The sequence below is a fragment of the Octopus bimaculoides genome, chromosome 21 (assembly GCF_046866305.1).
Source record: "Octopus bimaculoides isolate indiv1 chromosome 21, ASM4686630v1, whole genome shotgun sequence".
Classification (NCBI taxonomy): domain Eukaryota; kingdom Metazoa; phylum Mollusca; class Cephalopoda; order Octopoda; family Octopodidae; genus Octopus; species Octopus bimaculoides.
In genome coordinates, this window is record NC_142948.1 from 31,777,535 (window position 1) to 31,800,162 (window position 22,628).

The 22,628-nt window shown below is 36.4% G+C and overlaps 2 protein-coding genes across 5 annotated transcripts; one reads left to right on the forward strand and one right to left on the reverse strand.

The window, feature by feature from the left end:
- Positions 1 to 2,415: 2,415 nt before the first annotated feature.
- Positions 2,416 to 9,304, reverse strand: LOC106876940 (uncharacterized). Of its 2 annotated transcripts, XM_052975376.2 has the most exons (3): positions 9,001 to 9,304; positions 6,217 to 8,196; positions 2,416 to 4,741 (listed from the first exon to the last, which is right to left on the reverse strand). In XM_052975376.2, the coding sequence occupies exon 3, from the start codon at positions 4,371 to 4,373 to the stop codon at positions 3,810 to 3,812; it is 564 nt and encodes a 187-aa protein (XP_052831336.1). In that variant the 5' UTR covers positions 4,374 to 4,741; positions 6,217 to 8,196; positions 9,001 to 9,304; the 3' UTR covers positions 2,416 to 3,809. The 2 variants fall into 2 exon arrangements, with proteins under 2 accessions (XP_052831336.1, XP_014781189.1); XM_014925703.3 differs by lacking the exon at positions 9,001 to 9,304 and having other exon boundaries at positions 8,057 to 8,196.
- Positions 9,305 to 9,351: 47 nt separating this feature from the next.
- Positions 9,352 to 13,632, forward strand: LOC149131553 (uncharacterized). Of its 3 annotated transcripts, none has more exons than XM_089339488.1 (2): positions 9,352 to 9,470; positions 11,310 to 13,632. In XM_089339488.1, exon 2 carries the CDS (start codon positions 11,687 to 11,689, stop codon positions 12,695 to 12,697), a length of 1,011 nt encoding a protein of 336 aa, XP_089195614.1. In that variant the 5' UTR covers positions 9,352 to 9,470; positions 11,310 to 11,686; the 3' UTR covers positions 12,698 to 13,632. The 3 variants fall into 3 exon arrangements, with proteins under 3 accessions (XP_089195614.1, XP_089195615.1, XP_089195616.1); XM_089339489.1 differs by having other exon boundaries at positions 9,458 to 9,710; XM_089339490.1 differs by lacking the exon at positions 9,352 to 9,470 and adding an exon at positions 9,484 to 9,725.
- Positions 13,633 to 22,628: the final 8,996 nt, after the last annotated feature.

The window sequence follows — 22,628 nt, forward strand, 5'->3', positions numbered from 1 at the left end:
CGTCTCTCTTGCACGCCACAACTGATGCTTCTAATGTTCAGCTTTTCTCTCAAGATACTTACACTCTGACGGGTATTCACATTGACATCACACATCCAACGGAGCATACTGGCTTCATTCCTTGCGAGCTTACGTATGTCCTCAGCAGTGACAGCCCATGTTTCACTGCCATGTAGCATGGTTGTTCGTACGCATGCGTCATACAGTCTGCCTTTTACTCTGAGTGAGAGTCCCTTTGTCGCCAGCAGGGGTAAGAGCTCTCTAAACTTTGCCCAGGCTATTCTTATTCTAGCAGCTACACTTTCAGCGCACCCACCCCCACTACTAACTTGGTCGCCCAGATAGCGGAAGCTATCGACTACCTCTAGTTTTTCACCCTGGAATGAGATAGAAGTTGTTTCCTGTTTGTTTACAGTCTTTATTGCACCTGAACATCTGCCACAAACAAAAACTAACTTGCTAGTTAACCTGCCTTTGATGTTGCTGCACCTCTTATGTGTCCATAGCTTGCACCGGGTACATCTTATAGAGTTACTACCTACTCCTTTTCTACATACTGAGCAGGGCCATCTACCTGAAGGGGTTTGTGTTTTATCTACCTTCCTACTTATTAGGATTTTGGTTTTAGCTAGGTTGACTCTAAGGCCCTTCAATTCTAGACCTTGCTTCCACACCTGAAACTTCTCCTCTAGTTCTGATAGTGACTCCGCAATTAGGGCAAGGTCATCAGCATAGAGGAGCTCCCAGGGGCAACCTGTCTTGAACTCCTCTGTGATTGCCTGGAGGACTATGATAAATAAGAGGGGGCTGAGGACGGAACCTTGGTGGACCCCTACCTCTACCCGGAATTCATGTTTATTCATTTGCATTGATTTGAATTAATCATACATTATTTTGTAGCACTTATTTTTTGGAATAACATTGTAGGGTAGGTGTGAGAAGTCTGAACATAAAACAGAATATTTTGGCTGTTTTAAATGCTAAAAGGTCAAAAGTCAGCTTCGTCCACCATGTATTGGAGTCTGTGTTATCAACTCATCTCTTCCCTCAAAATTGCTAGCATTGAGTAGGCACAAGGCCCGAAATTTTGGGAGTGGTGGGGCAGTCGATTAGATCAACCCCAGTACTTGATTGGTACTTAATTTATCGACCCCCGAAAGGATGAAAGGCAAAGTTGACCTCTGGGATTTGAACTTAGAATGTAAAGACAGATGAAATACCATTATGCATTTCGCCCAGTGTGCTAATGTCTCTGCCAGCTCACTGCCTTAAATTAGAACAATTATTAAAAAAAAACCCACTGGATTGGTAGAATCATTAGAGCATCAGAAAAATTGATTTGTTGTATTTTCTTCCAGTATTCTTAGTTCAAACCCTACGCAGGTCAGCACTGACTTTCATCTCTTCAAGGCGCAATAAAACAAAGTACCAGTCAGTTCGCAGAGACAATGTAATTAACTCTTTCCCCCTTGAAAATTACTGGCTTTCTGCTTAAATTAGAAACATCTATCATTAAACATATCCTCCAAACACCCTCTCCCTCTACCCATGTCCACACTCACTATTTTCTCTCTCCTCCAACCCAGTCACATGCTGTCCATGGTCCATTTCCTTATATACACCTCCCTGTAACTTAGGCGTATGGCACCCATCCCTTTCCCATCTTATCTTTCTCTATCTAACCCAGTGGTTCCCAACCGATTTTTGGCCATGCCCTACTGAATCATTTCTAAAATACTGATGACCCCTTGTAATATTTAATTTTTGTTATTCAAAATAAAAAATAGTGCAACGGACGCAAAAAGAAAAAAATGTTTAGGAAACGAATTTGGAAAAAATGCGCGGAAATCAACGGTGTGACGACCTTCTTCTGATTTGTGTAACCATAGATTTCTACCACCCACACGTTTGTAATACTAATAAGAGAAAGGGGGATAATTCATGAATTTATTAAAAAAATAATTCCTTACACCCCTCCATATCAATTTTATCAAGTTTTGACACTTTAGAGACATCAAATCCCGAATCTCATCTGACGCGCGCAACCCGATTTGATGTCTCTAAAGTGTCAAAATTTGAGCCCGATTTGATGTCTCTAAAGTGTCAAAACTTGATAAAATTGATATGGAGGGGGTGTAAAGAATTCTTTCTTTAATAAACTTATTCGTGAATTGTTCCCCTTCCTCGTATTGGTATACTCCACACTGGGAATTACGACTTTAACCTCTCATCAACTGGCACGAAGCCACCCAGCATGCAGGACACTCAATCCAGCTGGAGAAACCATACCAAAGTAGATAGTAGAGCTTGGTAGTCTTCTAATTTGCCAGCTCCTGTCAGACCATGCCAGCAATAGAGGAGGATGTTAAATTACTTCAATGGTGTAAAAATAAAGAAATTAATACATATCACACGTTTTTGTTTTTGTTTTTTCCATTAAAAACATCTTCAGTTTTTATTAACACATTTTTACAGGAAGAAACGAAGGAAAAACATTAAAACAAAGAAAGAAAAAGCAACAGATGGTGGGGGGAGTAATGGGTTGTATATCCCAGAGCAAATGATGTGTCTCTAATCATGCTTCTTAAACATGATTGCAAAGGCATTGTTGCAGAAAACAGCCACCCTCCACATTGGGGCTCATTTCTCAGATATGATTTTGGGGAGAAAATCAGCAGTGTGTGGTCCAAGAACACCTGAGGTCTCAACAGTAACCAGCAGAAACTAATAATGGTTAGGCTTTGTTCATCTTTCTCTTTTCTGCATTGTGGACAACCATAGCTGAGTTAACTTTTAAATATTTCCATTTGAAGAAAAAATATTTTTTTTGATTGATTGTAGATGTGTATTTGCCTTCCTATCTATGAACTACTATTGTTCTAATTTCTTTGTCAAAGTTCTTTAATCATCACACATTCTGTGACCTTTTCAGCAACTCACAATTCCACATATTTCCTCTTGTTATGCTTACTGGAATAAGCAGAAGGAAAAGACACATTTCTCAGTTAGTCATGCACATAATCAAATAAACCGCAACTATATTTTTCTTCCACTTGAGAATATGTTAGCAAGAATAGGAGTTTTCTGAGAATATGCTTATATTTAAAATCATCAGTGTTAAGTTATCTCAGCAATATATTAGTTGTGGCTGTATAAAAACATATTGGTGGAAATTGTTATTGCTGTTTTCTTTTCTTTCCTGCAAGAATATATCTATATCTTTTATACTTTTCATGCAAAAAGCTCCCTTGTCAGCATCATGCCGGCGCCATGTAAAGGACACCCAGCACATTCTGTAAAGTGGCTGGTTTTAGGAAGGGCATCCAGCTGTAGAAACCAAGCCAAATCAGACTGGAACCTGGTGCAGCCCTCTTGGTCAAAACATACAATGCATGCCAGCACAGAAGATGAACATCAAATGATAATGAATGACTGTACAGTTACTCTTCTGCATGAATATAGGAATGTGTAGTTAAGTAATTGGCTTAAAAGAGTGATTACTCACAAGTATCACATTAGGTTTTGTTCTCTTGTATGAATGTGATTGTGCCTCTTTAAATGAACCTTTTGAGAGAATGCTCTACCACATACATCACATTGATAGGTCTTTCCTCCAGTATGACTATACACGTGTCTGGTAAGGAACCGTGCCTGAGAGAATGATTCACCACAGAAGTCATAGTGATACGGTTTCTTTCTGGTGTGAATATGTTTGTGTCCAGTTAAGTGACTGTTTTGAGAAAATGATTTACCACAGATATCACAATGATATGGCTTTTCACCAGTATGTGTTTAGTTAAGTGATAATCTTAAGAGAATGATTTACCACAGATCTCACAGTAATAGGGCCTCTCTCCAGTGTGAAGGCGTTTGTGTTTAGTTACTTCACTAGTTTGAGAGAATGATTTACCACACATATCACAGCGATATGGTGTTTCCCCAGTATGAAAACGTCTGTGACTAATTAAGGCACTACTCACGGAAAATGATTTACCACAAATATCACAATGATATGGTGTTTCTCCAGTATGAATACGGCTGTGTGTAGTTAAGAGACTCTTTTGAGAGAATGATTTATCACAGATACTGCAGTAATATGGCTTCTCTCCTGTATGAACATGTTTGTGCGTAGTTAAGTTACTTTTTTGAGCATATGATTTACCACAGATATCACAGCAATATGGTTTCTCTCCTGTATGGATACGCTTGTGAGCAGTCAAATTACTAGTTGTAGCAAATAATTTACCACAGATATTGCACTGATATGGTTTTTCTCCTGTATGAAAGCGTTTGTGAGTAGTTAAGTTACTTTTATGAAAGAATGACTTTTTACAGACATCACAGTGGTATGTTTTCCTCATCTCGTTCAGCATATCATAAAAAGCAATACTTTTAGATTGTATTTGACCTCTACTTTGGTTCTTTCATAATTCCTTTCCCATAAATTTTCTTTTTTCACAATGTTCAGATATTTTCTTTTACTTGATCTTGCATTTTCTTTCTAAGTTTCCTTCAACTGAAATCTTAATCCTCATGTTGAAACACTGCAAAATCTTTCGCAAATTTGATCATTTTGTATGCATTCCAGGTGGCAAAATAAATATTTTGCTACTCATTTTATCCAAAGGCAATATTATTCAAAGGTAATCCAAAATAAAATCTGAAATATCTTCCTTTAGTCGTTAGCAAATGATGAATATTAATAATGCATCTGAATAAAATGACAATGTCATCTGTTTTTCTGAAAAAAATAGAAAATACAAAATATAAGTCATTTAAGGAGAGTAGAAATTTTACATTTTTATATTGATAGACTGTAGATATAATCCTTTACTTAAACATATGAATTTTACTTTAAAATTTGTTTTTAAAATTACATCATACAACTTTGTGCGAAGTGTATACACACACTTGCTCAAATAACTTATTACAGTTATTGGGCATGTTTGAGAAGAAATAAAACTGAGTACATTAATTGCCTTTCTTTCGCTTGCTACCTTTCTGACTTGAAAAATTCTTGCTCGTGTCTCACAATTTAACTCCCTCTCCCACCCAGACTACTGTTTCTGATTAAAAATCAGTATCCATTATCATTCTTTTAAATACAAAATTCAGTATCATACTGACATGTTTCAGCTAAAATAGAAATACAATTTGAATTTTATTGTTTTTATTACTATGAAATAAATATATCAAATATGATTCTTGAGTTAATTTTTAAAAAATCATTCTTGTGATGAAGCTGCTAAATAGGAAACAGTTCTCCTTCATGTGAGGTGGATGAACTAATCAAGACATATTTAGTCCCTTTAAATCATAAGGTCACTGGTTCCGATAACGTCCCTTCCATTACCTTCAAACTTTGCACCTCAGAGCTAATCCCTAATCTCACTAAGCTTTCATCAGCACCTCTCTACAGGAATCTACCCTGATCTTTGAAAACATGCTACAGTTTTACATTTCTAACTCAGCTCATCATCCTTCAACGTCCATTTTCCATGCTGGCATGGGTTGGACAGTTTCACAAGAGGTGCACAGGTTCCAGTCTGATTTGGCTTGGTTTCTACAGTTGGATGCATTCCCAACACCAACCACTCCAAATATGCTGCATGCAACTTAATTTGGTTAAGAGAAAAAAAGAAGGTGGGTGGAGGAACGTACGAACCCCCACCCCCACCCCATCTACCTGGAACTACTGGAAAATACTTTTTTAACGCTGAATGAATTACGGTGACCTAATATGGCACAAAATACTTTTTGTCCATCGCCTCCGGCCTCAAAAAAGGAGTTGTTTTCACAGGGAAAATTCTTTTGCTGTTTCTTTCTTCACCCATAACTTTAGATAACATTTCGCATAAATACATTCTCGAGAGTGTGGATTATACAAGATTGAAAATTCAAACAAGTTAGGAAGGAAGTGAAAATGCTGAAGTTATAGGAAATAAATGGTAACGAAATCTGGGCAGGAGAGATAAAGAATGATATAAAATTCTTCTAAAAAAACGTTTTTCTAAATGTTATCAATATAAGGATTTGTTTGAGTAAACCTTTCAAGGCTTTGTCCCAGTGTGACCGCAATCCAGTGACTGAAACAACTAAAAGAAAGATAAACCTGAATTGTAATCTACACTCTGAAGAATGTATCCCCTGGAGAATTTTTGTGTTTGCATGAAACAAGTAAAGGTATAATATCAAAATAAAATATTTTTTTCATACCTCTTAAGATCACTGGATACATTAATCCCAGATTGCAGAATAGATTGAAAAAGTATCGAGTGTTAAAAAAAAAAAAATCGGGTAACTAATGCGTTTCATTTCCGTGCATGTAGGTACGGAGAGAGAGAGATGAGAGACTATGGAGAAAAAAAGAGCCTTCTATGAAAGAGAGAAGAGTCTTTATGTAGTTGAAGGACATGGCTGACTTGAGAGGGGTACATATAATTGGGCTGCCTCTCGAAAAAAATTGTGGAGTAATAATTTCTTATTCTTCTCTGAGGAAATAAATAAATATCTGGCCAGATATTGATGGAAATATTTTGTTTCAACACTTGGCAGCCTTCTCATACTCCATTTTATCTTCCTCCACAATTGTTCAATATTTTGTATGTGTATATTTGGTTGATCAATATTTTCAGAATGGTTTATCACGTAATGGCGATAACCCAAACTGCTTAAATCATTGTAGGCAGCCCATGTATCACTATAAATAACCGAGCCAGGTTTGATAAATGACTGGATCAGAGGAACCAGTGTCGCTTTGTCACGCTTCTTATTTATTAGTGGCACAACGAAACGACGCTTACTGGTTCACTCTATTCCACTAAACAACCAAACTTGGCTCAGAATCCTACCCCTCCCGGGTTTCCGGTGGACAATTAAGGTCTCATCAATCTCAACTTCAACTGATTCTCCACCAATTCGTTCCTGTTTGTGAAGCCAGTTTTCTGTTACTCCACAACAGAATGACCTCCATTCTTCAGCTCTTGAAAACAATAATTCCTGGGTTGTCTCTATGATATTACTCCAAGTACTACGTAGAAATTCGTTTACGAAAAGAACGACTTTCCACGGAGGAATACGGGCATTATCAAGAAAGGATCCTTCAAAGTCCGATACAGAATAATCACACTGCTGCCTTTTTTTAGATTTAGTGACCGTGTAGCTCATGCATTGCCAGAGACACTGTTCTTTTCTATACACGCATTCAATCCGACAGTGTGGACAAATCATATTGGTGGGCAGAACACCATGGTCCCGGAGGAATACAATACTTTCTTCATCATTTATATAACAAATTCTGATGCCATCAAAGTATGTGAACTGACAGGTTGCACACGACATCACAGTAGAACTAAATGCGAACAGCTTGGCAAATTCCGCTTACTTATTTTTGTATGCTTTTCAGTTCTCTCTCACACACAGTAATGCATAAGTACTGCGGAGGAGAAAACAATTTAAAAAAAAACAAACATACAATATGTAAATTAAGGGGCACTGTCATGCTATTAGCTGTCAGAAGTGAAAGTGCTCACTGCTAGTGAAGTATCTGTCTGTCTGCCTGCATGCCTGTCGATTCTTTGGCTACTGACAGCTAATACCATGACTGGCCAAAGCCAGCTATATGTCTGTCTGTCTCTCTCTCTCTATCTATCTATTACTCGAAAGTTATTGGAACAAATTTGACACCTATATCCATGCGTTTGAAAACACAACACAGAGTATAAGGGTACTCGCGTCCGCGCTAGCTAGTCGTGAGTGGTCGATCCTATTATTTTTAAACTTCAAACTTCATTTGTTTTCTATTTTGATAAATTCTCTCTGTTGAAAATTATATTTTTATATTTTAAATAATTTGCAATTTCAGGAAATATGTTTTTATATTAAATTTGTGTTTTCTAATAAGGTGGACGAGTGAGCATGACAGTGCCAATTAAGGATATTTTTAAAAGATACAATATTTTTCCACGAGCACATTTAAGATATATTTATTTTAAATCGCTTCTTTGTAGAAAGATTCTCTCTCTCTCCACACGCAAAAATGAAACGCATTAGTTACCCTATAAGAGTTTTGGCGAGAAAGATACTTTTCCACGTGAAAAATCCGGTCTTTTATTTTCTTGGTGAACCGAGTCCGGGTATACTTGTCCAAATTTACCGAATAAGTAATACCGAATGTACCAATCTTGTCTTCTTTAACTGTAAAGAAACAAATGCAACCTATATACTTGATCTTGTATATAACAATCATAAATAAATAATAAATTTATTAATCCAATTTACATCGAATATTTTGCTATCGATTTCCCGACTCTGGATGATCATAACTTCTAGTAAAATGGATATTTTTCAATGAAAATTACTACGAATTTTTTTAATTTTTTTATATTCGTTCAGAGCAAGTCGTTTTACATCTATTACATTATTTTTCTTTTATTTCTTGGCTCCGGTGAGGCGTCTCGGAACATTCAGGATGAAAAGACAACATTAAATAGAAAAAAGAAATGAATGGCCCACTAAACTCAAACCTTCTCCCCCTCAGATGCATACAGTTCTCAAACTTTAAACACATAAACACACTATACGATCATGTAATCAGTATGCGTGCGCGCAACGACCGGATGTTGTTGCGTACTAGTACCGAAAGATCGCCACGCCGTAGTGGGTGGGGAATTTCGGAAAATACCGGAGTTTAATTTTGATTTTGTCGAGTCATATCGAAAGAATACCTTCTTCAGAAATTGCTTTACAAATTGGATGCTGATTTGGGCAAGTTGGTAGGTCAAAAAATAAATAGATCAGTAATTATGAATAAAAAATAACATCCCTTGCATGCAAGCAAGGTGGTCAAAAACGTATATCAAAAGTTTTCATTGGTAATGAAGAGATAAATATGAATTTCGAAACACATTTTATCCTATTCGTAAAAGCTACAATGAGGAAATATATTATGCCATAGATACACCTTATAACAGCCTTACAACAAATCTTTTGTCAACTTACCCGTTTCATAAAACTAAAAGGTGTCCGTTAAAAACAAATCAGTGTTAAATATTATACCATACACGTAAAACTGCGGGCTGGTAGAATGCTTAGCGGCATTTCTAACGGTTCTTTACCATTCTAAGTTCAAATCCCGCCCAGGCATTCATTCGTTCTTTCGGAATCGATAAAATAAAGTCCCAGTGCAGCTAAAAAGGTTAATGAAATTAACTAGTCTCCTCTCCTAACATTTCAGACCACGTGGCCGTAGATGTTTTCAAACTTGATGGACTTTACGCGGCATGCATCGTGAGGGTTGTTCCCCTTTGTATAGATATATTTCATTATTTATCCAACAGAGGGAAGAGTATCGTCGGAAGTTATGTGAAGGTTTTCACTGACCTCTCAAGACTTTACCCTTTCACCTTTTGAGGTCATCTCTCATATTTTATGTAGTCCTACCACCACCACCACTGCTACGTTATTGATATGTAAGTATTATTCATTCCATATTTTACATGAGTCAGAGTGTTTCTACAACTACATTATCGAATGTAGTATTGTAGTATATCTATATTTGATCACAGAAGGCTAAGCTCTATGAGATACAGCTGCCCGTTCCAGCAAATCGGTTACATTATTTCACTAAATGATTTAATATAATATTGTTGCTGGTGAATTTAATGATACAATTTCTACATGCCACACATTGAAAAGCTTTCTTCTTACCTGTAAGTCATTCATACGTATGTATATAAGCTTATTCTACTAGGTATCTGTTTTTATTATTATTTTTTTTTATCCTATTTCGCTTGTGTCTTAACACAGTTAAGATCTGGAATATATAAAGCACTTGTGTTTCTCTATTTGTGATATATTTTACTTAAGTAAAGTTTGGATATTTTTACGAGACATGGATGTAACTTAGTCTTTAGTAATCGTTAAATACAACCTATTACGATCTGCGATTGTCCGAGTTCTCTGAAAATATATTCACATGAATCATACATTCCATAATGAAACTTGATTCATCAGTGAATCGAGAAACATCATCGATATTCTTCGTCCACGTTTTGTCTTTGTGTTAAATATATTTTATGGTTTTCTATAATGCGTTTTATGTCCAATCTATGTTTTTTTTTATTGTTTCATCAAGCGATGTTTCACTGAAAATATACTAGATTTGTTGTTTTAAAAGCAAAAGATATATAACTATGTGATCAAAATAGTTAATAAAGGACCGGGTATTGAGATGAGAAACTGATATGTCACTTTTATTCATTACAATATGCAGAATATTGTAATCTTTTTAAGTTAATGCTCCAATATTTTAAAGAATTTCTTCTAATCTCTTATATTTTTTTTTCTGAGATTTTTCTAGCACAATTTGTTAGAAATAAAATTTTAAAATTGTGTGCATGGCTCTGTGGTCTGAGCGTCTCACAATCGTGAGGCAGTGAGTTTGATTCCCGGATCGGGCTGTGTGTTGTATTCTTGAGCAAGACATTTAATTTCACGTTGCTCCAGTTCAGTAGAAATGAGTTGCGGTGTCACTAGCAACAAGCTGTATCGGCCTTTTCCTTTGGATAACATCGATGGGGAGGCTGGTCCTCCATAAACGACCTTGTGCCTCGGAGGGTAACTTTCTAGGTGCAACCTCATGGTCAGTCATGACCGAAGAGAGATCGTCCGAAAATGCAAAGACAAGGTTAAAGAACAACAAACAGTGTATTAGCTTGACACTCCGGGAAAATGGAAGAAGCCTTTAACGTTTCGAGCCTACTCTTCTAATAAAAGGCTAGATGAAGAGACAAAGAAAAAATGTGTCCGAGCTAAACGGTCAAAACGTGTTAAATTGGATATATATGTATAAGAACTTTGCTTCCAGGTTCAGTCCCACTGCGTGGCACCTTGGGTTAGTGTCTTGTGAATGGATTACGGAAACTGAAAGAAACCTCGTTGTGTGTGTATGACTTTGTGTCCTCCACACTGCTTGACAACTGGTGATGGTGTGTTTACGTTCCTGTAACCCAGCGTGAGATGACATGGTTTGTAAGCAAGCCTTCTCAACCGCGACTGCACCTATTTGTCTGTGTGTGTGTGTTTGTATAGATCATGATTTTGGCTCCTTCCTTCCATAACTGGTAGAATATTTCAGCCATGTGTGTTCGGTTCAAATACTAAGGAGTTTATATAAAATTAAAAAGTCAAGTTTTGTTGTTAAGATAAAAGCTTATATCTACAGTTTATTAATATACAATTATACTAGAATGTCTGCTTTCTGTTATTAAGCATTCTCTATATCATATTTTTTTTCTTTATTTTTTCAGAATAACAGATGACATTGGTGTAGAAGAATATTTTACTTCAGATGCATCATAAGTATTTATCATCTCTTGAAAACTAAAGGAAAAGATATTCTACAGAACTGCTATATATATATATATATATATATATAACTACAGTTAAATTTTGTGAAATGTTCTCAAATAAGATTAATAGCGAAATTTCTATGTTTCGACTGTTTGGCATTTGCACAAGACGGGTTTTCATTCTAAATTAACCTTGGACAAATTTACAAAGGAAACCGAAGCAATCACTCTTGTTGAAAGTATAATTGTAGAAATATTTTTTAGAATTAAAACATAACACTGAAGGAAGGCAAAAAAAATTCTGTTGATTGGCATAAGAAAAAAAAATATAGAAAATGAATTATGTAAGTACAATGTTAAATGTAAATCAGAGTAAACGAATTGATTTTACTGATGAAATCCCAAAAGAGATAGGGAAAATAGAATATCACTGTGGCATATGTGAAAAATCATTCTCTCGAAAAGGTAACCTGACAACTCACAAACGTATTCATACAGGAGAAAAACCATATCACTGTGATGTCTGTGGTAAATCCTTTTCTCAAAGTGTTAGTTTAACTCGTCATATATATATTCATACAGGAGAGAGACCATATTATTGCGATATCTGTGGTAAATCATTCTCACAAAGAAGTCATTTAAATACTCACAACCGTATTCACACAGGAGAAAAACCTTATCACTGTGACATCTGTGGTAAATCTTTCTCGCAAAATGATACCTTAACTATACACAAACGTAGTCATACAGGAGAGAGGCCATATCTCTGTGATGTCTGTGGAAAATCATTCTCTGAAGGAAGTCACTTAACTACACATAAGCGCATTCATACAGGAGAAAAACCATATCACTGTGAGTTCTGTGATAAATCATTCTCTCAAAGTCATGATTTAACTATACACAAACGCATTCATACTGGAGAAAAGCCATATTGCTGTGATATTTGTGGTAAATCATTCACTATAACAGTGCAGTTAACTGCACACAGATACATTCATACAGGAGATGAGCCGTATCACTGTGATATTTGTGACAAATCATTCTCTCGAAGTGGTGACTTAACTAAACACAAACGCATTCATACAGGAGAGAAACCATATCACTGTGATATCTGTGGTAAATCATTCTCAGAAGGAAGTAACCTGTCTAAACATAAACACATCCATACAGGAGAGAAGCCATATCACTGTGATACCTGTGGTAAATCATTCTCTCGAAATGGTACACTAACTAAACACAAATACATTCATACAGGAGAGAAGCCATTTCGCTGTGAAATCTGCAATAAATCATTCTCTCAGAAAAGTCACTTGACTACACATGTCTGTATTCATGCTGCAGAATAACCATGTCCTATATAAAAAGTTTCTATAAAAGAAAGACATTATCCAACTGTATTCCCACAAGAGAGAAGATATAATACTGTGATAACAACCTTCCAATACTACATTTTGTATAACTACTGCAATATTTATGTTGGTGAAATAATATAGCACCATATTTTTAACTGTTATCCACTAACTGTTTACTTAGATGCTGAATAATTTCTTGACATCATTTGATACGGAGAACCTGACTCCAGACACTATCATATAGTGCTTGAAAGATAAACTACAGAGTAACTTAATTTAGTATGTTGGCCCTTTAGCATTTAAACTGGCCCAAGTAGTCTACTTTGTTTTATGTTCACACTGGTCAAATTTGGCCTCATGCATACCTTATGATGTTATTCTCAAAAAAAAAAAATAATAAACAATCATATTGAAATCTCAGAATTGCAAAACACTGCATGAATAATTCAAATCATTGTGAATAAACAAGTATTACATTTGGTGGAGTAATCTGAGTGCTAAAGGGTTAAATTATAATCCTTTCTACTAAAGGCACAAGGCCTGAAATTTTGGGGGAGTGGCCTAATCGATTACATTGACCCCGAAAGAATATAAAGCAAATTTGACCTCTGAACATAGCAACAGGCGAAATACTGCGAAGCATTTCAACCAGCGTGCTAATGATTCTGTCAGCTTGCTGTCTTTAAAGGGTTAAATTATAATCATAATGGTTATCCAGTGAACATGTGTAGGCAATAAATCAATGATAGCCAAGTGAGAGGCAGACTAACTCAGGAACTTGTATTCCCAAAGCCCTAGTGTATTTAAAATCTGAAACTATTTTATCTTTGTTGGTTGTAATAAATAAACTTATATTTGTGATATTTCTTCATTTTTGAACAAACAACATGGCAACATAGAAGCTATAATAAAAATATAACTGAATTGTTGCAATTTTTGTCTGTTGTTACATTTCTTTCTCCAAACTACCATGATGGATATAATTTGCTTTTTCATTTCAGTAACAGAAATACCAAATAATTGCAGACGGCATGTATTAGCCACCAATATATAACTGATAATTACTTAACTCCCAAATGAATAAGCCCAGTTGACCCCAGAACTTCAAGTGCAAAATATATTAACAGTTTTTCCCTGAAGAGCAGGGTCTCAACCCCAAAATATAAATGTGCAAACTATTGACAGATCTCTTATAACTTGCATAGTTTTGGCTTTTCAAGAACATGGAAACATTAATTTCTAACATTGGCTCAAAACTACATACTTTACGGAAGTTCAGACTGGATAAAGCTTATCTCAGTATTTGACTAACACTTATTTTTTTCTTTTAAAGCTTGGTATTTATTCTCCTGGTCACTTTGGCCGAACCACTAAGTTATGAGGATGTAAACACCCAAACACTGGTTGTTAAGTGGTGGTGTGGGAAAAACACAAAGATCAGCCCACAAACTGAAGTTAAGGTATAATGAATGCATCAAGAATACACTGGAGAAGGTCGAAAATGGATGAGAAAACTGCATTCTAGATTGATCAGCTTGAAGGGAAGTACTGTATGATGGAAAGAAAGGATTCAAACAAAATTGTAGCAAGTATGAAAAGCTCAAGAGATATGTTTGTTAGGGGCTTAATGTTAACTTGCCTGAATGTATTGGCATACAGCCCAATTCAACATGTAACAATTATGTTCACATCTGTCCTGAGTAAGACAGGCCTTAGGAGTCATCTGAAAAGCCACAAACAGAAAGTAGTTAATTATGATGAGAAAGTCATAAAAATTAAGAATTTCTATTTTTAAAAAAATTCATTTCTGTATTATGTATTCATGTCCCAAGGTTAGGCAAATTTCATAGAGTTATGGAATTTAGGCCTTAACGTTTGATAAATTGGGACATGAATATACATAAAACAGAAGAAAATTTTTTTTTTTTTTTAATAAAAATTCTTCATTTTTATGACTTTCTCATTATTATTATTATAAGACACGGTAGGAAATCAAACCATGTGTAATAGTTTTAAATCTTTTATGAGGGGTACAAAAAGAAGTCTTTCCTATATGGAATATATATGTATAGTGCTTGGGAATTCCAGTGCTCTAATGAAGAAATTGCATCTATGTTTCATTTCGAAACAGTGGCAAACGATGTGGAGTCAGCTTTGTTGCTTTATTCTGACAAAATTCAATGTGCTCAGCAGTCCATGCTAAGCAAGTCCAAATCTCAATGCTTTATGGGTTAAATAGAGAAAAGTTTTAGAGAAATCAATCTACTGAATCAGGTTATGAAAGTTGGAAAAAGTTAGTAGCACAATTTAGATTTAACAGAGAAAACCAAGATCAAATGCAGTTTGGCTTCATGCCCAGAAGAGGCAACATGGATACAATCTTCCTAGTGAAGTAACAGCAGCAGAAGTACTTAGCTATGGGCGGATCACTATTTCTGCTATTTGTTGCATTAAAGATGGTTTTTGATGGGATACTGCATTCAGTAATTTTGTGTTCACTCAGGAAACTAGGTGTAGATGAATGGATTACTAGAGCTGTACAATAATGTAGTGAAAGCAACAATGAAGATGACACAGGTCTGACTAATGTACATAATAGAACTGAGAGGTTTTAATGTAAGCTTAGCAAAGCCTTGTGAGTGGATCTGGTAGACGAAAACTAAAAGAAGCCTATCGTATATATATATATATATAAGTTTATGTATATATTAATATTATCTCAGTTATTAAAACTTTTGATAATTTACATACGTTAATAGTTACCGGAGGTAGTAAAATTACACTAAAAAACAAGATATCACAGCCGTTTTACAGGTAGAGATACCAAGTTTAAGTGATACATTTTGAGAAGATATGGATAATAATAAATGGAGCAAAACGCATGTCAATGAACTCCCTGAAGAGAAATAAATGAGGAACCCCAACAGCTCTTTCTTCTTTGTGAAAGAACTCTCATTTATTTCTAAACATGTATATATATATATATATATATATTTGTGTGTCTGTCTGTCTAACTGGTAAGGTGTGTTTACATCCCTGTAACTTAGCAGTTTGGTAAAAGAGACCAACAGAACAAGTACTAGGCTTACCAAGAGTAAGTCCTGGGGTCAATTTCTTCAATTAAAACCCTTTAAGGTGGTGCTCCAGCATGGCCACAGTCAAATGACTGAAACAAGTAAAAGGATAAAATATTGATCCCAGAAAGACAGGTGAAGGAATGTGGCCGAGTGGTTAGAGTGTTGCACTCATGACTGCAAGATTGTGATTTTAATTCCCAGACTTGGTGGACCGTTGTATTCTTGAACAAAGTACTTCGTTTTATGTGGCTCCATTCAACTGTAAATGAGTTAACCTGCAATGGACAGGTGTCCCGTTCCAGGAGAATGTTCTGATTTTGGTCATCCATATGCCATAAAAACTGGGTAATCAACTGCATGAGTCATACAACTCAAGACAGAAATGTCCAGGGGTTGATGATTACAAAGATGGAAAAGATAAAAAGTGAAGTTTGGGATTTGAACTCAAAGTGCCGAAAGCCAGAACAAATTTTGCAGTGCATTCTACTGAAACTCATCTTATCCATGTATATATGAGAGAGATATAAACTACAGTTAATGCCTTGGTATATGAGTTAATTTACTCCTGGACACTGCTCATAAAGTGAAAACTCGTAAAACAGAGCATTAATTTCCCATAGTAGCAATTTTATAAATCGTAATTCGTTCCCAGAAAGATATTTTACCTATAAAAATTGTAATACTCGTAAATAAATGGCAATAAAACAACAGTAGAATGTAAAGTAAAAAGAATGTCAAGATCATTTATTATAAAATATATTATAATTGTTTTCTGAATCACTTACACTCACACACACCATCACTTGTAGTAGACACAGTCACTGATTCACAAGCACCCAAAGACAGACTTGTAGATTTCTTTTTTAGAAAACAAGTCTAGAGTTGTTTGCTAAGAAGAAGCATATTTTTGCTCTCTATAAATTTTTCGGTAACACAAAGAAGCATTTGTTATGGTAGTAGAAACTCTTGCACTTCGTTCAAAATTTGGATCTTGTACTTGAAAAATTTCCAAAGCTTTATCCAAATGCTGAAATGCTTCCTCGAGTCCTTTCAATTTGAACGTACTAACTGGCGTTTCATCAACAGTGTCCTTTTCCTTTTCTGCTGTTGCCTCCTCTTGCATTGCAACAAGTTCTTCGTTGGTGAGTTCGTCACTATGTGATTGAAGCAGCTCATCTATGTCACTTGCTGACACGTCGAGATTCAATTCATTTGCCAGCTTTACAATTTCTTTTAGTACATTTTCTTGTAGTGATTCAAAATTCTCAAAATCAGTAAGAAATTGAGGGCAAAGGTTTTTCCAAACACTCTTCATATTCTTTTCACTGACATTATCCCATGCTTTTCTTATGATTTTTACAGCAGTATAAATGTTGTAACTTTTCCAGAGTTCCATTACAGAAGGTCCCCCTTCTTTGACTGTTTCTTCATTCAGCATTGCAAATGTGTAGCGTAAATAATGAGCTTTAAATGTTGCAATAACACCCTGGTCCATTGGTTGCAAAAGTGATGTATCCCGAGGCAAAAAAATAACTTTGACATCAGGATGGCGATGTTGCAGAATTGGAAGGTGGTTAGGTGCATAGTCAATAATCAACATTGCATGAAATGGAAGTTCATTCTTATCACAATATTCCTTAACTTCTGGCACAAAGTGATATGAAAACCATTCTTCAAATAATGTTGTCGTAATCCAAGCTTTTTCATTAGATTTCCATATGACTGGAAGAGTACTTTTTAAGATACCTTTGAGTGCCCCAGGATTTTCCGCTCGATAAACTAGCATTGGTTTTAATTTAAAATCCCCAGATGCATTTCCTCCAAATAATAATGTCAGTAGATCATTTGCAACTTTAAAACCAGGCAGCGCAGATTCTTCCTTAGCAATGTAACTTCTGGGTGGCATACGTTTCCAGAAAAGTCCTGTTTCACTGACATTAAAAATCAGTTGTGGCATGTAGCCTCCTTCTTCAATTATTTTTGCCAATGTTTCTGGAAATTTTTTTGTTGCTGGATGGAGATCAGCGTTTGATGCTTTGCTTTGCATTCTAACAGCATGCCACCCATGTCGATTTTTAAATCGCACAAACCATCCTCTGCTCGCAACAAAAGTTTCGTTTGTGTCACCTTTCATTTCTTTAAGCAGATTGAAAAGACACAATGCTTTGCTACGAATCGACGCTTGATCAACAGTCATATTCATGCGTTGTGTTGTGTCCCTTATCCATGCATTTACAAGTCTTTCCATTTCCGGAATAATGCTTCCAGCATCTCTTTTACGAGACCACGTTGATTGCAAAGGCTGCGCATTTCTCACTTGAGATAAATATTTCTGTTTTTCTTTGAGAATTGTGCAGACAGTCGACGATTTAAGTGAAAATCTGTCACAAATGTCTTTCACAGTTGTACCGCCATCGTGCATTTTTACAATTTCATACTTTGTTTTTAAAGTTATGGCTTTTCGTTTCTTTTTGCTCCCGTCGGTATCGGTTGTACACTTTCGTTTAGACATATCGTGTGGGTTTTTTCAAAATGCCGAAAATAGTAAAGTACACGTATACAATATAAAATATGTAGCACGAAGAATTAGCTTATAATCTCATTCAACAAAGCGCACGTGCTAATTAAGACATTGAAACTTTATCCCGTCATTTTACTCCGTCGCTATGTGTAGACGTGTCAGAACCAGTGATGCCACACACAAAATGACTGTTTAACATTTTTTAATATTTATTATAGAATAAAACTCGTAAACCCGGGTCTCGTAAAGCGAGGTATTACTGTAAATAATTATAGCACTGACCGTTAGCCTTATGGCTAAGATCAATATCAATTTAATATTTAACTAAAGAAATTTTCGGTGACGTGAAGGTGTTCTATCAGTCTAGTAGGAGGTGTTACGAATATATTATGATAGATCAAACAAAGAGAAACATTATATTGATGAACGGAAAATAGACGATTGAATGAAGAAAATAACTATTTGAAAAATTACCTCGTCTATATCTCTTTCAGTGAATGAAGCAGTAAAGCTCTGAGTGAAGAATAACAGAAAAGAAAAAGACAAATATTACACAAATCCCCTGTTATTATTAAAAGTCAGTGTTGGTTGTGAAGTGTGTTACTTCGTATATGTTATAGCATAATATGTTAATGTTAATTTCTTTTATATAACTTTAAAATCTCACAACAAATGGGGTTTTCTTGAGATGGACGGGCTTTGAATGGCAACGAAGTATCTCTTCGATTTTGAAAGTGTGAAGTAAATATCCGGTTGAACATGCGCATGACAAAATGTCCCCGGTGATGAGAATGAATTGTTGACATGTATCCACGTTGTTGTTGTTGGCACTCCGTCGCTTACGACGTCGAGGGTTCCAGTTGATCCGATCAACGGAACAGCCTGCTCATGAAATTAACGTGCAAGTGGCTGAGCACTCCACAGACACGTGTACCCTTAACGTAGATCTCAGGGATATTCAGCGTGACAAGGCTGACCCTTTGAATTACAGGCACAACAGAAACAGGAAGTAAGAGTGAGAGAAAGTTGTGGTGGAAGAGTACAGCAGGGTTCGCCACCATCCCCTGCCGGAGCCTCGTCGAGCTTTAAGTGTATTCGCTCAATAAACTCACAACGCCAGGTCTGGGAATCGAAACCGCGAGTCCGCTGCCCTAACCACAAGGCAACTGCGCCTCCACATCCATGTGTACTTTTATCATTCAACCATAGCCCTTGATTTCTGGAAAGATCAATTCCACACAGCCACGCCTACATTTACTGTATGTATGTACATAATAATACCTATCTATACACACACACATATAATTTCAGTGTAGAAAATGAATAATTTGGGTGTAGCGAGGATGAGGATGATCCAAAACAGTCTCTTATATGAAGGCCTAATGAAGGGGGAAGTAAATGTGAAGAAGTGTATGGTGTGATCAGCACAGGGAATGATGAAATGAGGATGGAGAGCTTCAAGTGATGAGATGTAAGATAGGAAAGGTGGGTGAGGACGTAAAGCAAGGGAGTAACAAAGATATGTTTGGCAGAGTGCAAAAAATATACATCATGGCTTCTAAACACTACCCTTGTGTCGGTATGTTTTGCCATGGGAAGATGGGTCTTCTGCAGCACTATGCATCACTAATTAGAATGGTCCTTATCATCCATGAGACTTGCATTTTAAGGCCAACCGTCACCCCTTCTTTGCCCTCTTCCATAGGTTCCATTAAGTTAGAGAGCTCAGCACTTCTTTATGCTGCAGCCAACCTCCATGCACATCACATGCCCATACCAATACAGCCATCTCCTTTGCATGTTACACTGGATTCCTCTTATACCCAGTTTTTCTCTCAGCTCATTTGTGCTCTGTTGTTCATTGGAATATGTTCACTTCCTTTCTTTTTATTTTTCAAAAGTATTCTACATTCAAGGTCCATGTCTTGCTATCAAGTAGCATCACAATTCTAACACAAACACCACACAATGTAGCCTTCATCCTGAAGGAAAAGACTAATGCTGTTAGTAATGGAATTGGATCTCAGGACTTTTACCATTCTGTTCTTACCCTGATTACTATATTTTCTGAACAAACACCTCCCTTGCTAATATTTGTCAGCTAGGTACCAGAAGCTATTGACTGTTACCATAGTGAGCCATCCAGGTATTTAGGAGACTATTTCCAGTGTGTGAATGTGCATGGTCAAGTGGTTAGGCTATTGCACTCACAATCGTTAAATCATGGGTTCAATTCCCAGACCTGGCAGTGTCATGTATTCTTGAGCAAAACACTTTACTTTACCTTGCTTCAGTTCCCTTTTCACTCAGCAGGGAACATTGGTTGGCTCACTTAGCCAGCTGTTGGAGTCATTCCAAGGCTAAAACGATGCAAAGCACATTGTGACCAGTGACATGGAACATCTGATAGTCTGACCAATCACATGATTTCCAGTGTGCTCATGGTACATGTTGCTCCACTGCATCTGCCACACACAAACCCTATCTATGTCTGTTAACCTGCAAGTGATTCCACTACATCTCGTGTTTGAAGGTGGCACAGGGTACAGCATATGGAGCTCCTAACTACTCTTTTACAGCATTTCCATTTAATAAAACTGAAAGGTCATGTATGCATTTAATGTGTTGCTGCACTTTGTGTAAGTATGACGTCGCCAGTACCGCCTGACTGGCCCTCGAGCCGGTGGCATGTAAAACACCCACTACACTCTCGGAGTGGTTGGCGTTAGGAAGGGCATCCAGCTCTAGAAACTCTGCCAAATCAGATTGGAGCCTGGTGTCGCCTCCTGGTCCACCAGTCCTCAGTCAAATCGTCCAACCCATGCTAGCATGGAAAGCGGACGTTAAACGACGATGATGATGATCAGTGATTTGTATATATATATTCTCATTACTCATTAGACTGTTTCTAACTTGGATACCATCAACCAATTAGATATATCACAAACTAACTCAACAGTCACTAAACTTATTTAATCAACAAAATCATCATATTGCTTATCTCTCATTTCTGAGTATCTAGTATAAAAATAATGCTAATTTAAGCACAAGGCCAGCAATTTTGAGGGGAAGGGGAAGATGATTGCATTAACCCGATTGCTCAACTGGTACTTACTTTATTGACCCCAAAAGGAAGAAAGCCAAAGTTGAACTCGGTGGTATTTGAACACAAAATATACTGGTTTCAAATTTGGGCACATGGTCAGCTATTTTGTGAGGGAGAAGGGTTTAAGTTGACCATAATGATCACAGGGCTCAACAGATACTGGTTTTATAACCTCAAAAGATGAAAGGCAGAGTTGACCTGGACAGAATTTGAACTCATAGTAAAGTATTGGAAGAAGTCCCACTCAGCATTTTGTTCTACACACTAATAATTCTGCTGTATTTAGTATAAAATAATATTGATTTCAAATTTTGGCACTAGTCCAGCAATTTTAGGGAAGGGACAAGTCGATTGCATTGACCCCGGTGTTTGAATGGTATTTATTTTATTGACTCCAAAAGAATAAAAAGCAGAGTTGACTCCGGCAGCATTTGAACTCAGAACATAAAGACAAAATGCTCAGCAGCATTTTGAGTGTCATGGTAACAATTCTACTAGTTCGCTACCTTATTTAGTATAGAATATCAACATTTTTACGTCTACCTTTTCTTGCTTGCATGGGTTGGATAGAATTTATTGAGGCAGATTTTCTATGGTTGGATAACCCTCTTGTTGCCAACCTTCACCCGTTTCTAAGCAAGGTAATATTTCCCCATGGCCAGACATGCTTTTCATAGAATATTGGAAATGAGTGTTTGCTTGTATAACAGCGACACTCTAAAACCATCATGCAACACATAGAGACACAACTACATGCACACTCACCCATACAATGAGCTTCTTTCTATCTATCTATCTATCTATCAAATCCACCCACAAAGCTTTGATCAACCTTTAACAAAAGGCACTTACTCAAGGTGCCATGCAGTGGGACTGAACCCAAAACCATGTGGTTGGGAAGTAAAATTCTTAACCACATAGCCATGTACGCACCTAATTTTATAGCTTCAAAGTAAAAATGAATTTAGAGGAAAGTGTAACTTTTATCATACGACAATGATACAGTTTGTAAATTCTACAGTTTATCATTGTGACAGTGCAATTTTTAGTTACGTCAAAAATGATAAAAGAATAACTTTAGAATAAATCAGCTTTATTTATATTTTAGGTTATTAAAAATATTTGCAATGCCTAAGGAGTCAGAATTCAAGATTCTGAGCGAGACAAAACATTGACAAAAGTTGATGTTATATCTTGGAGGAGAGCTATGTCCCACTCATG

What these genes read in the sequence shown, in the direction of transcription:
- LOC106876940 (XM_052975376.2), bottom strand. Translation starts at nt 4,373, where the DNA reads ATGCTGAACGAGATGAGGAAAACATACCACTGTGATGTCTGTAAAAAG.
- LOC149131553 (XM_089339488.1), top strand. Translation starts at nt 11,687, where the DNA reads ATGAATTATGTAAGTACAATGTTAAATGTAAATCAGAGTAAACGAATT.